This window comes from Thunnus albacares, chromosome 22 (genome assembly GCF_914725855.1).
Source record: "Thunnus albacares chromosome 22, fThuAlb1.1, whole genome shotgun sequence".
NCBI classification, from domain to species: Eukaryota; Metazoa; Chordata; class Actinopteri; order Scombriformes; family Scombridae; genus Thunnus; species Thunnus albacares.
Genome location: NC_058127.1, coordinates 6,676,308 through 6,690,735, shown reverse-complemented (window position 1 = coordinate 6,690,735; position 14,428 = coordinate 6,676,308). Strand labels below are relative to the sequence as shown.

Here is a 14,428-nt window from a genome sequence, read left to right as displayed (position 1 = left end):
AACGTTGGAGGTTGCACACCCCGGGTGTGGGATCAATTATCCTCTGAATCACCAAACAAATAGTATCAACTGAGGTAGCAATTTATCTACAGTGACATAGTCTTCATTCTCACATAGTAGTTCTTTAAAGTTCAAATAAAAATGGATTTTAATGGCAAATTTGGAGGCTAACTGAACCTAGAATTGATGAATTGAAGTCTCTCTACTGGCTAAGTCTCAACTTAAGCTGTCAGTTGTTAAAAAGTGTCACCATTATAGAACTAAACTGTCTAAATGTGCCTCATAAATGCAGTGTAACTAATATAATAAGTCTATTCTTGGCAATCTGTGCACATGCAGGCATGAAAATGGATTTACTGCTGTGTGCACTCGTTAATGTAAGAATATAATGTATGTAATGAAGGGGTTTGATTGTTCTGAAGGGTCGGGGATTAATTTTGCACTCGCTGATTATATTTGTAAGTCAAGTATAGGCCTCATTATATACTGTATATTAGTATTTATTTGGGTTGTTATGGTTAGATGGTTAGTATAGACCCTGACAGAACAACTATATCAAGGCATTTTACTTTGATTTAAAGTCTATGTTGATAGGCTTAATTGTTTCCGTAAAATAGACTAACTATTAACACCACAAAGCATATTTTTGGTCTAGTGGTGCCCGAAGCTTAGATCATCTTAGCCTTTAAATACATGTTGGTACTGGACTGGACTGGATTCAAGGACAGAAGTTGTTTGGGAGTTGGGAAAGGGGAAAAGGAACAGCTGACTGATGGCAGAGTGTTAATAAATGAGTTTTAATATATTTTCATTGAATAACTTTTTTTGGTACTTTTTTGTTTATTTTCAAATTTACAGTCCACAAAATAGCTTCTTTGGCATATCAAAGGTTTCATTATGAAACAGTATCTTTATGAGTTCACTTCACCGGCCAGGAACCACCACCAACACCACCATCAACCAGCTTCAGGCTGTCCATAATGTAGGTTACATAATAATCACAATTTATACTTTAAAAAAAAACAAGGATAATTCATTCTTGTGTAATATATTACTCCCTTTAATGTTATTTTTTTTCATAGAAAACTCATCTTTTTGCTGTACAGAGAATCCCACACTTATTATTCACATGCAATACAAAAGAAGGAAAATAGGGTTGGTATTGTCACACGTTAATTATCTCATCCACATCGCAATCACATGTAAAAATATATATATAATATATTAGTCAAAGTCAGACGTGTCATTTAACCTTGTTATAAGCCTAAATCCATAAACACATACATTTACTTTCACCACTGTTATGTAATCTGTTTGTAACTCTATCACTTCACCTATTCATATGAGTTAATGCCTACATCCATCCTTCATCCATCCACCCTGAGTTTTGATGATCTTTCGGGCTTCCCTCTCCTCTACTGCCCTGCTGATCCGGTGGTATCGTCGCTATCAGCTCCTTGGGGAGAACCTGGGGTTGATCCTCCGACTGACCCTCCCTCTCTTCCTCCTCCTCCTCCTCCTCCTGCTCTCCTTGCGACTTTCCCCTTCAACAGGGCACTGTCGGGGTGGAGCGACTGGAGGTGGAGCAGCAGCTCGTCCTGAGTTCCCACCGTGTGGCCGCACTCCTCGCAGACGTACAGCTTGTTGCGTCGCTCTTTGTAGGCGTACTTCAGGGTGACGTTGTGGATCTTCTTCATGTGGGACTCCAGGGAGCAGCGCTGGGTGAAGGCCTTGTCGCACAGGCTGCACTTGTAGGGGCGGACGCCTGAGGGAAAATTTTTAAAAAGGTCATAAACTTGCTTTCAACTGTTACTTCTATCTTTTTTATGAGTGTGTGAATATGAGAGTGTGTATCTACCTGTATGTGTGCGAACGTGTCTCTTGAGGTCGAAGGTATCGTTGAAGCCTTTGCCGCAGTGGCTGCAGAGGTGTCTCTTGGTCTCGTTGTGACACTTGATATGTCTGTTTAACATCCGCTGGTACTGGAACGTCTTCTGACAAACCTAAATGCAACAACAATGCAGTTTTTTTCTTTTAAAAAACACATCTTAGGGGCTTATCGCACAGTTAAAACATTAAAAGGTACCCTGTGGAGTTTACTTATAGACAAACATTGTGTGTTTCTCATCAAAAAAGCATTGTGTGTATCCTTGGAAGCCAAACAAAAATAATTAATGCATTTTCTTCCTTGTAAAACTTTTTAAATCTTGTTTTGTTTACAGTCATATTTGCTAGCTTGCGGTTTTCTTCTTCACTGCCTTTGCGGGTACATTGCTACATTTCTTTGCCCGTTACTGCCAACAACTGTCAATCAGTGGAATAATGTGAGACCAGCAGCAGGAATGTGAATCATGTTGCCTGTTTGTGTTCATGTCCGTGCATGATACAAACAAAATGGTGACCCACTCATAAAAACATTGCTCCACAGTGCTGCTTTTGGTCGAAAACTCCACATAGCACCTTTAAATCTACTGTGATATAAGTGGAGCTGCAACGATTAGTCGATCGACAGGACATTAATCGGCAACTATTTTGATAATCAAGTAATCGTTTTGATTGTTTTTAAGCAAAAATGCCAAACATCAGCTTGTTTCAGCTTCTCAAATGTAATGATTTAATGATTTTCTGTCATATAACTGATTATCTTTGGGTTTTGTACTGTTGGTCGAACAAATTAAGACATATGAAGATATCAACTTTGACTTTGGGAAACGGGCATTTTTCATTATTTTCTGATATTTTAAAGACAAAATGATTAACCGGTTAATCAAGAGAATTATTGTCAGATTACTTGATAATGAAAATAACTGTTAGTTACATCCCTACATATAAGAATAAAGTATTACTTTCTGGATTTCAGTCTTATAGCTTCAGTAAAACCTCGTCTCGTCGGCGTACCTGACACACGAACGCCCCCGTCGTCCCTGTCGAAGAACTCTGACTTTGAACCGCTGATCTGGTCACCGTGGAGACCGTCTCCAGGGGGGCAGGGGTTGTCGTCAAGGCAACCGGCATCGCAGTGGCGTTTGAGGTTAAGGAAGGCGGGGTAGGAATAGCGAGGAGAGGGAGAGGAAGAGAAGGATCGGGGGGTAACTCGCCTGTAGTCACCTGTGGTAAAAAGACAGACAGAGAGAAATAAGAACAGAAATTAATTGTTAATATTGATATAACTTTAATTTATCTGTAATTATAAAGCCAATATTTTATTTAATTTTCATCACTTAAGGTGCAAACAGAGCTGGGACCTATTAAAAAGGATTTTATTCCAAAATTGATTGGTGAATAATGAATAAACACACATTTAGAAGATGATGCACACTGTCGTTTTAAATCATAAAATACTTCGTCGTTCACTGCTCGTTTCCTCACCTTAATTTTGGATCGGATGTACGTGGAGGCGCCCTGCGACCTCCTCTTGATCCCTAACCTCTCCTCCTGTGGAGCCGCGGGGCTCTGGGGTCGGCCCAGCACCGTGCTGGACGGCAGCTCGGCGTGCGTTCGCGTGTCGGAGAGAGAGTGCTTGGTGAGGCAGAGAGGAGGCGTCTCGGCGGGGCTGGCTTCAGAATCCATCACCAAGACGGACGGAGGGAAGATGGAGACTGGAGGGAGAGAGAGGAAGAGTCAGGGTCATATTTTAAGTCTCGTTTTTAAACTAGAGTTGAAATGATTACTCAATTAAAAGAAAAATAACTGACAACAATTTTAATAATACATTAATCGTGTCTGATTTTTCAAGCAAAATACACCAAAAATTCCAGCATTTTAAACAATTGAAATCATTTTAACTGAGTATTTTTGGGTATTTGGACTGTTGGTCGGAAAAAAAACCAAGATGTTTGAAGACATTATCTTTGGCTCTGGGAAATTAATTCACAGTTTTTCATTACTTTTTGACATTTTATAGACTTAATTAATTGATTAATCAAAGAAATAATCGTTTGTTGTGGCTCTACTTTGAACACACTTTATTGTAAAGAAGCATGTCCAGATTTCACTCGATTTAAGTTTATTTTACTGAATTTTGTTGTTCTATTTTTATGATTACGTTCATGTTTTTACATACTGTACACTGTGTTTTACCAGTTGCTTTATATTATAGTAGAAATAAGAATTACTTAAGCCTCTGTATGATTTCTAACTCTTGTTTTGTTTTTAATTTTACCACACTTTCATTTACTTTGTTCTGATGCTGCCACTCCACATAATTGATTTATAAATGTAACTACAGGTTCAAAAAGAAGACAAGAAATCTCTTTAAAAATAGACAGAAAGAAGAAACAAAGTGTGAGAGACATATAAGAGAACAAGGACAGGGAGGAAACATAAGGACGCTGAGGTAGAACTTTCTTGTACTATAGAATTTCACAATAGTCAGACAGCCTGTACCGCTTCATATTTGCGCAATCTCATAATTAGCAAACATGCAGAGCTAAATATGTGTACAGTATGTATTCATGTGTGGGAGTGGGTGTGCACACATTTGGCCCTATTGTTTTGTGCAACTTATTTTTCGCACGCACACACATGCCCGCACACATACGCACACATAGTCACTCTCTTAACCACTACAGTTAGACTTGTCTGACCAGACAGTCTTGCAGCACCAGCTCTGTGTACCTTCCTCAAACAATCCACCTCCGCAGGGGTGAATGCCTGACTGTATGTGTGTGTGTGTGTGTGTGTGTGGAGGGAAGTGTGTGTGCGTGTTGTGTGTATAAGCACACGATAACAAAACACCACTGAAAGAGGGAGACAGAGAGAGATATAGGGTCTATAGAAACCATTGAACATACAACATAAAAGTGTGCGTGCATCTCTTTGTGTGCATGTTCAGGCGGCCCAAAGGCAGGTGTGGTTCAGCTCGGTGAAGACAACGAATCAGTTGACTCTGCAGGGCCTCCATCAGATAAAACTCAAATGTAAATGCAAATGAAGCTCCACCGTGAGCTGCATACTGACTCACTGGTTAGAAAGGCAAGGCAGAGACTGTTTTACCTCACACGCTTGAGGAAATACTGGGTATCCCCTAAAATACTGAGGAATTTCTACTCCCGCACCATCGAGAGCGTCCTGAGGGGGAACATCACTGCCTGGTATGGAAGCAGCACCAAACAGGACCGCAAGGCCATGCAAAGAGTGGTTTGTTCGGCTGAACATAGGCGGTGCTCTACCCCGCCTAAAAGGATATTTACACCAGGCGCTGCAAGAATAAAGCTAGGAGAATCATTAAGGACTCCAACCACACAGATAACGGTCTTTTCTCCCTGCTGCGGTCGGGAAGAAGGTACTGGATACACCAGGCCGGCACTGAGAGGCTACCCTCAGGCCACTAGGATCCTAAATGAGGTCACTGCCTAAGACTGCAGCCTCCTGATAATTGCCTATGGGTATTGTTTAAAATGTTTTGATACCAATATTTTGCCTGAATAAAGTACAGTTCAAAATGGGCAAAATTATACTTTACATTAGGAACTAGCTGAACAAAGAATATGTAAACAATACTATAAACCTGACCAGGCATTCAATGCTAACCTTCTGTACTTGACAGTTATCAATACTGGGTGTAACGGAGACATATTGGTCAGTACAAAAAAGGTTTTAACGCCCTAGTAGTGACCTATATTATCCTTATAATGATATTAATCTTTAACAGCAATCATTAGAATGTCCAGTTATCTATCAGTAGTAACCAAGCCTACATCACAGGCCAAAGATCACATAATTAGTTTCTAAGATATAAGTTTTAAAACCCACTGTGTGGAAGCCAGTCCTGGATGCTATCACAGTTTAAGCTAACGTTAACGGCTTTGTCCTGCTCCTTATTGGATTTGGGGAAGTTTGCACTCAAGCAGCCACAGCGAGGAATTACCCGAGATAGCGTTATGTTTGCCAAACACATTGGCCTTTTCTCTTGTAACGTTAAAAGTGAAAACATACTGCTAGAAACACAAACAATTAAGCATAAATCTGACTTATGACTTGCTAGTCCAAGTGTTTAAGCTAAGCAGCATAACAGGGTTATATTAGAACAAAATAAGTCTGGTCTTACTTTTTTCTTTTCAGAGACTAACTAGCTTTCCCTAAAAATACAAGAACTACGCTGCTTTTCCTATGTCTTCAACATGGAGACATGGGAACCGGTAAGGATTCTGACTTTTTGCGTGGAACATGGAGCTTTAGCTTTAGCCTCAGTCTTCTAGCAAGACATCATCCATGAAGTGCATGTTTAAGACCCCGTTACAGGATTTGTGTTTTGAAATGAGTCAGCACACATTAAAAAGTCTACCGGAGACTGTGTTTTTTTTTACAACTATTTTATTAAGCTAACATTAGCTTACTTAGCAAGCTAGCTACAGCTGACATTCATAATTCCAGACTGAAAATTCAATACCAGCTAGAAACGAGAAGCTGCTTTTGTCACTTTTGTTTGAAATGAAAAATTATTACGAATTTTGATTGGTAAATCTGTTAAACATAAATGTTTTAAAGTGCATATGTGTCGTGCTATGACGGATAACAACATGACACGCACAGCTTTGAAAGTAAAAATGTTCAAATACTATGTTAATTCATTCGTCAGCACTCAGATACCAGACTTACATTGTTTACATTTATATTTCATTAATATACCTGATGCTTCTGTACATAGCAACATTTTTTTCCCTGTACACAACATCCGGAGTGATTTTGGTTCAGTCAGTATCTTGCTGAAAGACAAAGACACTTCTAGATATGCAACACAAAATGGTCAAACAGCTCTGACCTGAGCTACAGGAGGAATTTGCCTTAAAAATTCAACAACCTGTTTTAAAAGTGGTATAATGGTCTATTCTTGAATAAAAGTCTGAGTACACAGCACTGAGTTTGTGAAGACAGCTTACAGGTATGCCTCCGGTGCCCTTTCATTATAATTCCTAAAATATTTACCTGTACAGGCTCACATTTGTGCTAAAAAAAAAGTCTATGTAGCCTTGTTTCCTACAAAAATATATGGTATATTACATAAAGGATGTAATATACCCGAGAGAACTTGGGAAATCTGATCTTATTTGGTGGTTTATTTTACAATATAAATTGTTAAAGTGAACGGATCATTTCAGCTCACTTAACAGTGGACTTTGTTTCAAATATGTTTTTAAATTGTATTTAATTTAATTATCCATGTGTGGTGATAGTTTCTGTGGTGACTGCTGCTGGCTGGATATTTAATCTCATCTTGTATTGTTTGTTCACCCCTCCTTCCCCCCTCACCAATGAATGAGGTGTGTGTGTTCTTGGGGTGTGTGTGTGTGTGTGTGTGTGTGTGTGTGTGTGTGTGTGTTTGAGAGGGGGGTTCAAAATACTCCAGTTTCTACGACGTGAGAGAAAGAAACGGAGTAAGACAGAGAGTTGTGTTTTGCTGAATGCTCTTTAATATTTTCTCTCTATCCATTCAACATCGCTTAGCAATGAGAAAGAGTCAACAATCTGTAGATAACTTTATCAAAACGCAGGGTGTGTGTGCATGTACGTGCGTGTGTGTGTTTGCCAAAGGCGTATTGCCTGCAGCAGTTGGCTGTCTGTAGGGTCCGTTACATTTCCTCCTGTCCAATAAACATTAACCTTGCAGCAGCCTTAAGACAAACAGTGGAAAACCTTGGTGTAAATAGCATAAATAGAGCTCCACCATAAACATTTTCTGCTTAAATTAACCTGTTGCATATACTGTATGTTGCATGTGTCTGACATTCGCACTCACTTCTTGGTGAGAGTTAGATGAAAAGATGTTACCAGTCTCATGTCTGTACACTAAATATGAGAAAACAGCCAGTTAGCTTAGCCTAGCTTAGCATAAAGATTCTAAACAGGGGGGAACAGCTAGCCTGGCTATGTCCAAAGGTAAAAATAATGCTCACTAGCACCCCAAAATCCCCCAAAGTCATTTGTTTAATCTGTACAAATACCACAGTGTAAAAATGACACGCTGTGACAACAAGTCGATGACTGTGCCAAGAAATAGTCCTAGCACATAAAACTCTATAAAAACAACTTACCGGTTTTACACTGTGGTATTTGTAAGGATTGAACAAATGAGACAGCGCCTAGCTAGCTGTTTCCACCTGTTTTCAGTCTTTGTGCTAAGCTACGCTAACTGACAGGTGGCTTTAGCTTCACAGACATGAGAGTGGTATCAATCTTCTCATCTAACTCTTGCCAAGAAAACAAATACCTTTAGTGTATTTATCATAATGTCAAACTATTCCTTTAATAACACAAATATTGATGATATTGATTGACCTCAAAAATCTTGTATCAGTCAGGCTCTCATTGAAAAACTACCCCCTAGTCTTATCCACACATTGCCGAATTGAAAAATAGAAAAAAAAACATTTGGTTTACATTAAGATTTTAAATATAGAATTATGTTTTATCCTGCATGTTTCCTGCTTTGTTTGTTTTTGTTTTTTTACATAAATTATTAGGATATGATCATTATTATTGTCATTATTAACCTATTTCTATTTGACTTCTTCCCTGAAAATGTGTACATTATAAAAGCACAATTCAATTTATAAAAATGTGTTTTATTTGTATTCTGTTTTGTTCAAACTTTTGCAGTTTTATTAATTATTTTATGTTAACATTTCCTTCTTTGTTTTATTTTTTCCCCCATGCCCTGATTGTCCCATACATTTCGATAAGATTTTAATATTATCTTAAAAACCTGTAATAAAAGCTAAAATGTCGTTCAATTTCAGCAAAGCTCAAAATGAAGGCACTGAATACAACTGTAGATTTACATGCATCGATAATGAGAGGATACTTTTTAAAACTTCTTTCCTATTTTTCCTTTGTCATACTTTGTATTTTAATTAGGTTCTTTTTGTACTGACTGTTAAAACCTGTTTTTTTTTTTCTTTTTTTGTTTCATATTAAATCCAATTTATTGTTATATAAGCAGTGTTATGCCTGACTTTGGGTAAACTCTCTGGGGATGCTGTTAATAGATCATAAGCTAACAAGAGGCTGATTTGGAACTGATGATCCATCAGAAACAGGCCCTGGCACATGTTTCTGGATTAAGAGATAAAAATAAACACATTCATACACACACACACTCACACAAAACTGTCCAAACTGATGGCATCTGGCGCCTCATAAAAGTATTCAACACGCCTGTTTCTGCGGGCAATTATCATACCTCTCTGTGTGTCACACACACACACACACACACACACACACACACACACACACACACACACACACACACACACACACACACACACACACACGTCAGGCAGGTACATCAAGTAACGGCATATACCAGAAACTTAGAGCTAAGACCGTTGCTGGGTTTGGTGCGTAATTACGCACTGACGCTCTGTTGTTCAGTATGGACAAATGTTGTCATAGCAAACTGGATCTTTTAATGAAAAGGTGCGACTTTTCTTTAACTGATTCTTGTTGATTTGGTGTTTTTTTTCCAGGTTTCTTAAGGTCAAAACTGACCAAAAGTCAGAATTACAGAAACTCATTGTAAGATAAGTAAATTTCGCTGTATTTGTGCGTAAAATGAGTATCCAAGACTTTACATTTGGCCAAGCCTTAAATGCATGCATGCGTCAATCGAGACCATTAAATTATTATTTGGTAATCTATTAGCTCTTCTTTACATACGTTTAAAACCACCAGGAAATTAGCGGCGGTTCAGCTAATCAAATGTTCCGGTTTCAAACACTCAAAAGGATGTAAGAGTCAATGATTAAAAGTTAACGGTGACGGGATGAGAGAGGAAAAGAAGCACAGAGGGAGAGGGGGGGGGGGAAGAGAGAAAAGAGAGAGAGAGAGAGAGAGAGAGAGAGAGAGAGAGAGAGAGAGAGAGAGAGAGAGGAGGGGGGGAAGGGTGAGAGCTAGAGAGAGAGAGAGAGGTTTTGGGTGTAGTCCGTTATTTGTTATCTGATACCGACGTGGTCCTACAATAAAAACTCTGCCGATGGCGACAATAGGGATTGTTCTCGAGAAGAGAGAGATAGAAAGAAGTTATTGGGAAAGAGGTGGACTCCCTCAATTTGTCATTTAAATGCAAAGTCGGTGACAAACAAACCGCAGCTGAAGCCAAACATTGTCAAGCTCAAAGTTGACAGTTACATGCCAGCTCTTGCACTTTTTCACTTGGGGTACTCAAATGAGAAAACGTTATTTTTCAGTGGCAATGATAATAACTCTGTCATCACATGAGAGGCCCGTTAAACCACATAATGTCTTGACTCATAGCTCAAGAAGGCAGGTGTGTTTGTGTTTATTTTAAGGACAAGTTTGGTGTTTAAAAAAAAAACACAAAGTAGTTCCAACCAATGATTCAAAAATCACAACCCTGTAGTGAGATTTAAACTTAAGACTTTACCAACAGCCCAAAGCTGAATGAGTAGGTTATATTATGGGCCTATATTTAGACCACATAGTATCTTTGCTGTACAAGGAAGAAAGCCTGCAATCAGGGGTTGAAGGTCGATATGAGAAAAGCAACGGGCCCTTGTGACAGCTTGTTAGGCCGCGACACAGAGTGATAAATGACACATCGACAAAAAAATATAGAAGTACAAATTGTCCGACTTTTGCTGTGACATAATATGTTTAATGGGATATTTAAATTGTATTTAGCCTATATATTAACAATTAAATACTACAAATTGAATCCCACTAGTTTGTGGCGAACAAAATATTTAAAATGAGGTTTAAATAGGTGAAAAGAAATATAATATGCAGCCTCGCTGGCAGGTACAACATTGTCTCTTCACGGCCCGCTGTGTTTCCCGTTATTCGGTGGCCCCGTACTGAAGCGGCCCCGTTACAATCACCACCCGACCTCCTCCCCACTGACATTCCCGGTGTCCCCCCCCAAAAAACCGCATGAAATCCACGAATCCGTGCGTAAAAGCACCCCAATACGCGTCGAGACCTGGCACCGGCTATACTTTGGTTGCTTTATTTAAAACAACAAATATGGCTCATTACAGCGGTGTGGACTCACCTGGGATGTAGACGTCCCCTCGTTCATGATCAGGGAGTTCACTCCAGTTCCGCTTTCCCGGCGAAACATTCGCCTTTTTCACCAAGAAAGCCCTCGGCATGCTCAATTAAGCGAATACCCTTATCCTTTAAGGGTTCGTTTGATTTTGGAGAAGCCGCTTTTCGCGACGTAAAGTCAACCAAAAAGTTACAAAAGCAGGAAACTCTAAAGTTGCAAGGAAAAAAAAATGGAAGGTGTCGGTCCCCGTTTTCTCCTTCCTCCTTGTGCCTTTTCTTCTCGTTTCGTAAGCTTTAATCTCTTCTTTTCCTTCACACACACCTTGTTCTCAGTTTGATTTTCTTTCCAGCTCTGGGAGCAAAAAGGAAACAAAAAGTCTTATGGCGTCGGGACAGGTGAGTCCGCTCAGGTGAGCAACCCGGACAGGTAAAGAGTGAATATCAGCCACAGCGCCCTGAAATAACGGGAGTGTGTGTGAGTGGGTGAGAGAGCGAGTTTTAAGGGGGGGAAAAAAACGGCAGATACGATATCCTGATCACACACACACACACTCGACAGAGGTGGGTCAAAAAGCAGCACAGGTACTCATTTAAAAAGCAGGAAACAGACGCCAGCGCGCATGCGCCTCAGAAATAACGGTGACAAGCTGGAGAGAGCCAGGGTTAGGCCTCAGTATACCTGCTGAACCGGTTTCCCCCTCCTTTCTCTCTCTCTCTGTCTCAGTCTTTCCTCTCTCTATCTCCACCTCTTCTCCATTCCGCTTTAAGGCGTGGGGAACGGTGGAAAGGGCAAAGAAGAAAATGTGGGGAACAGAGAGTGTGTGAGGTGAGGGGGGTGAAAGGCAGTTATACAATATAGACACACAGGAACACACACACACATACGGCCTGCACACACACTTTCCCCCTGGAGCTGCATGAACAGCAGTCTAAAGGCGATTATTTCAACCCCATCCAGCAAATAAACACCTCCAGGAGAGAATATGATGAGACTAACTCAGGTAGCAGGTGGCCCAAGTGAATCATTTTTGATATTTGATCCTTTTTGTTTGACTATTTTTTATGCGAAACAGGTTGAAAATTCAGTGTTTTTAACAGAAATATGTTATTTTCAGGGTTAGGAGGTTTAATTTCAGGATGAATAACTGAATCCTAGATGAAATTAAGTGAATGTCTCGGGGTGACACTAGTGACATATTTGGTGGCAGGTTAACATCCTGTACGTTAGGCCTCTCTCTGAATTACTACAAATGAAACTTTCAGTGATTAAAACTGTGACTGAAATCAAGTTTCACTGCAGGTTTTGCAGACTGTTCAGGGAGGAAGTTTCATCATATCAGCTTATCTGATATACTGTATAATTAAAGGGCAATTTTGGTACTGATGTGGTTTTCTTCCCTTTTCTGCTGTAAATGATCACTCACTGGAATGTATTTCCACATGGCCTTCTGTATATTTTTAGGGAAGTCTGAGTCTTTCTTTACTATTTTTTTTTCATTTTCGATTGTTTTAGCTTTGCACCGAAAGCTCTTCTGCACACTGTTGATACTCAGGAGTGTGTGCTACAGTACATGTTAAATATGTAAATATATCATCATAAAAGGGTCTCTGTGCAGGCCTGCGCAGGTGATTCACATAATGTTGTATTTGAATAATATTGTAGGCCAGTAGCTTCGGTAATTATGGTGGGTACACATATGCCTTTAGGAGAAATTCACTGGTAACAACAATGAATTACAGCCATACAGCAAACCAAAACAATTACTTAACTTTCCAGTCATGGAGTAAAATAAAGCATTCGTGTTTTACTAACCACGTTCCAGTTATTGATTGAACAGAAAGCTGATTTTTTTTGGGGGGGGCGGGTTTCCTTCTTTATCTTTTTTTAACATCTTTTTCAGTTTTGGAAGGATTGCTCTCACCTCAGTGCAGCCTTTTTAATCATGCAAAAAATGTCAGAATCACGAGTGAAGTATGTGCGAATTCTGACCCAAACACTGATTATTTGTCACTAAACTGGAGAACCCACCAATTCAAGCCTAAATGCATGTGAAACACTGTACCTTACTGCTTATATCAGCTATAGATTATCTGCTGATTACCATGAGAGTTGTGTATACTTCACGTCTACGTGACGCTGCCGTTAAACAGCAGCATCACGGTGGTTAATTGATCACAGCTAAAAAGACAAATATTAGCCAATTGGTATGTAAATGGCTCATTGAAAGATCATTGTTTGCCCCACCTTTCCCTCCCTGCTGTGTGTTTACAACCCCCTACTGCCTCTCCACTGTTCTCCTGTCTTTGTAATTACCCCGACACACACTCACACATACACACCATCCACTAAATGGGCTCTTGACAGACCTGAAACCTGATTATAATAACACGCGCACGCACAAAGAAACAAAAAGCAAAAGCAAGTGTAATATACAACTGATACCCAGGTCCTTACTTCATTGAACCTCTTTCACACATCATGAAGAGACGCCTACGTGTATTTTGATGCGTTCACCTCAAATGTTTTCCTTCTTCAGTAAGAGCAGCAAGGCTTTTACTCCCTTCTGGTCTTTCTTCCTCATGACCTTGCATCCATTTTACATTTAACCACAAAATAAACATAATGACTCACAGTATCATCCCTGCGTTCAGTTTTACAGCTGAGGTGAAAAACGGTACAGTCCCACTCTGGCTTTATGTAAATGCATTATCAGGTATCTTCAAACAGATATTATGGGGACAAACAATTGGTCATATAAAGTACAAAATTCAGAATTTTCTGGACTTTCAGCATCTCTTAAGGCGCCTTTAGACTGTGCAACAACAACAATCATGTAAGTTTACTGCATGGCGCATTGTGCAAAATGCCTATTATGAAATCTTGATGTCAATATGAGGCTGTCAGAGGCGCTGAATGTGTGGTGAATCGTAGCGCTACAATGTAAATAGAAAAAAGTGTAAGAAAGCAGCTTGCATCATCCTTCTGCACCGATCATATGTTTTGAAAATGCAGCAAAGCCACACAAACTTCTTTTCCATTTGACCTCCATTGTTTTGGTTTTTGTGTGCCATCAGGGAGAACAAGTGTGTTTTCTCCCTAAATTTTACTCAACGAACTGCACTTATGAAATCTCACACTGGCCAATGTATTTGGTGTCATTTGATATTGCATTCTGATTGGTTTGTTTATAGTTGTGGGTCATGGCAACAGTCACATTGTAAGATTCTTGTCCGTAATTTCTGACACTGTCAGAATTTTGCCTCAGGCCATCTTTGGTCATCAAAGCTCCAATAATGGCACAGTGGATGAGTCTCACAGTGTCATTTAGGACCAGTTTTGGATTGACTACCAAAGATTTTACCACATTTCTCTCAAAAAGGTCAACATCTCAGACAGCCCATAATTGCACAGTGTAAAGAG

At 39.6% G+C, this 14,428-nt stretch overlaps 1 protein-coding gene across 2 annotated transcripts; it reads right to left on the bottom strand.

The window, feature by feature from the left end:
- Nucleotides 1-875: 875 nt before the first annotated feature.
- ovol1a (ovo-like zinc finger 1a) lies at nt 876-11,637 on the bottom strand. Of its 2 annotated transcripts, none has more exons than XM_044342565.1 (5): nt 5,058-5,320; nt 3,370-3,599; nt 2,899-3,108; nt 1,859-2,003; nt 876-1,765 (listed from the first exon to the last, which is right to left on the bottom strand). In XM_044342565.1, exons 1-5 carry the CDS (start codon nt 5,155-5,157, stop codon nt 1,416-1,418), a joined length of 1,035 nt encoding a protein of 344 aa, XP_044198500.1. In that variant the 5' UTR covers nt 5,158-5,320; the 3' UTR covers nt 876-1,415. The 2 variants fall into 2 exon arrangements, with proteins under 2 accessions (XP_044198500.1, XP_044198499.1); XM_044342564.1 differs by lacking the exon at nt 5,058-5,320 and adding an exon at nt 11,012-11,637 and having other exon boundaries at nt 882-1,765.
- Nucleotides 11,638-14,428: the final 2,791 nt, after the last annotated feature.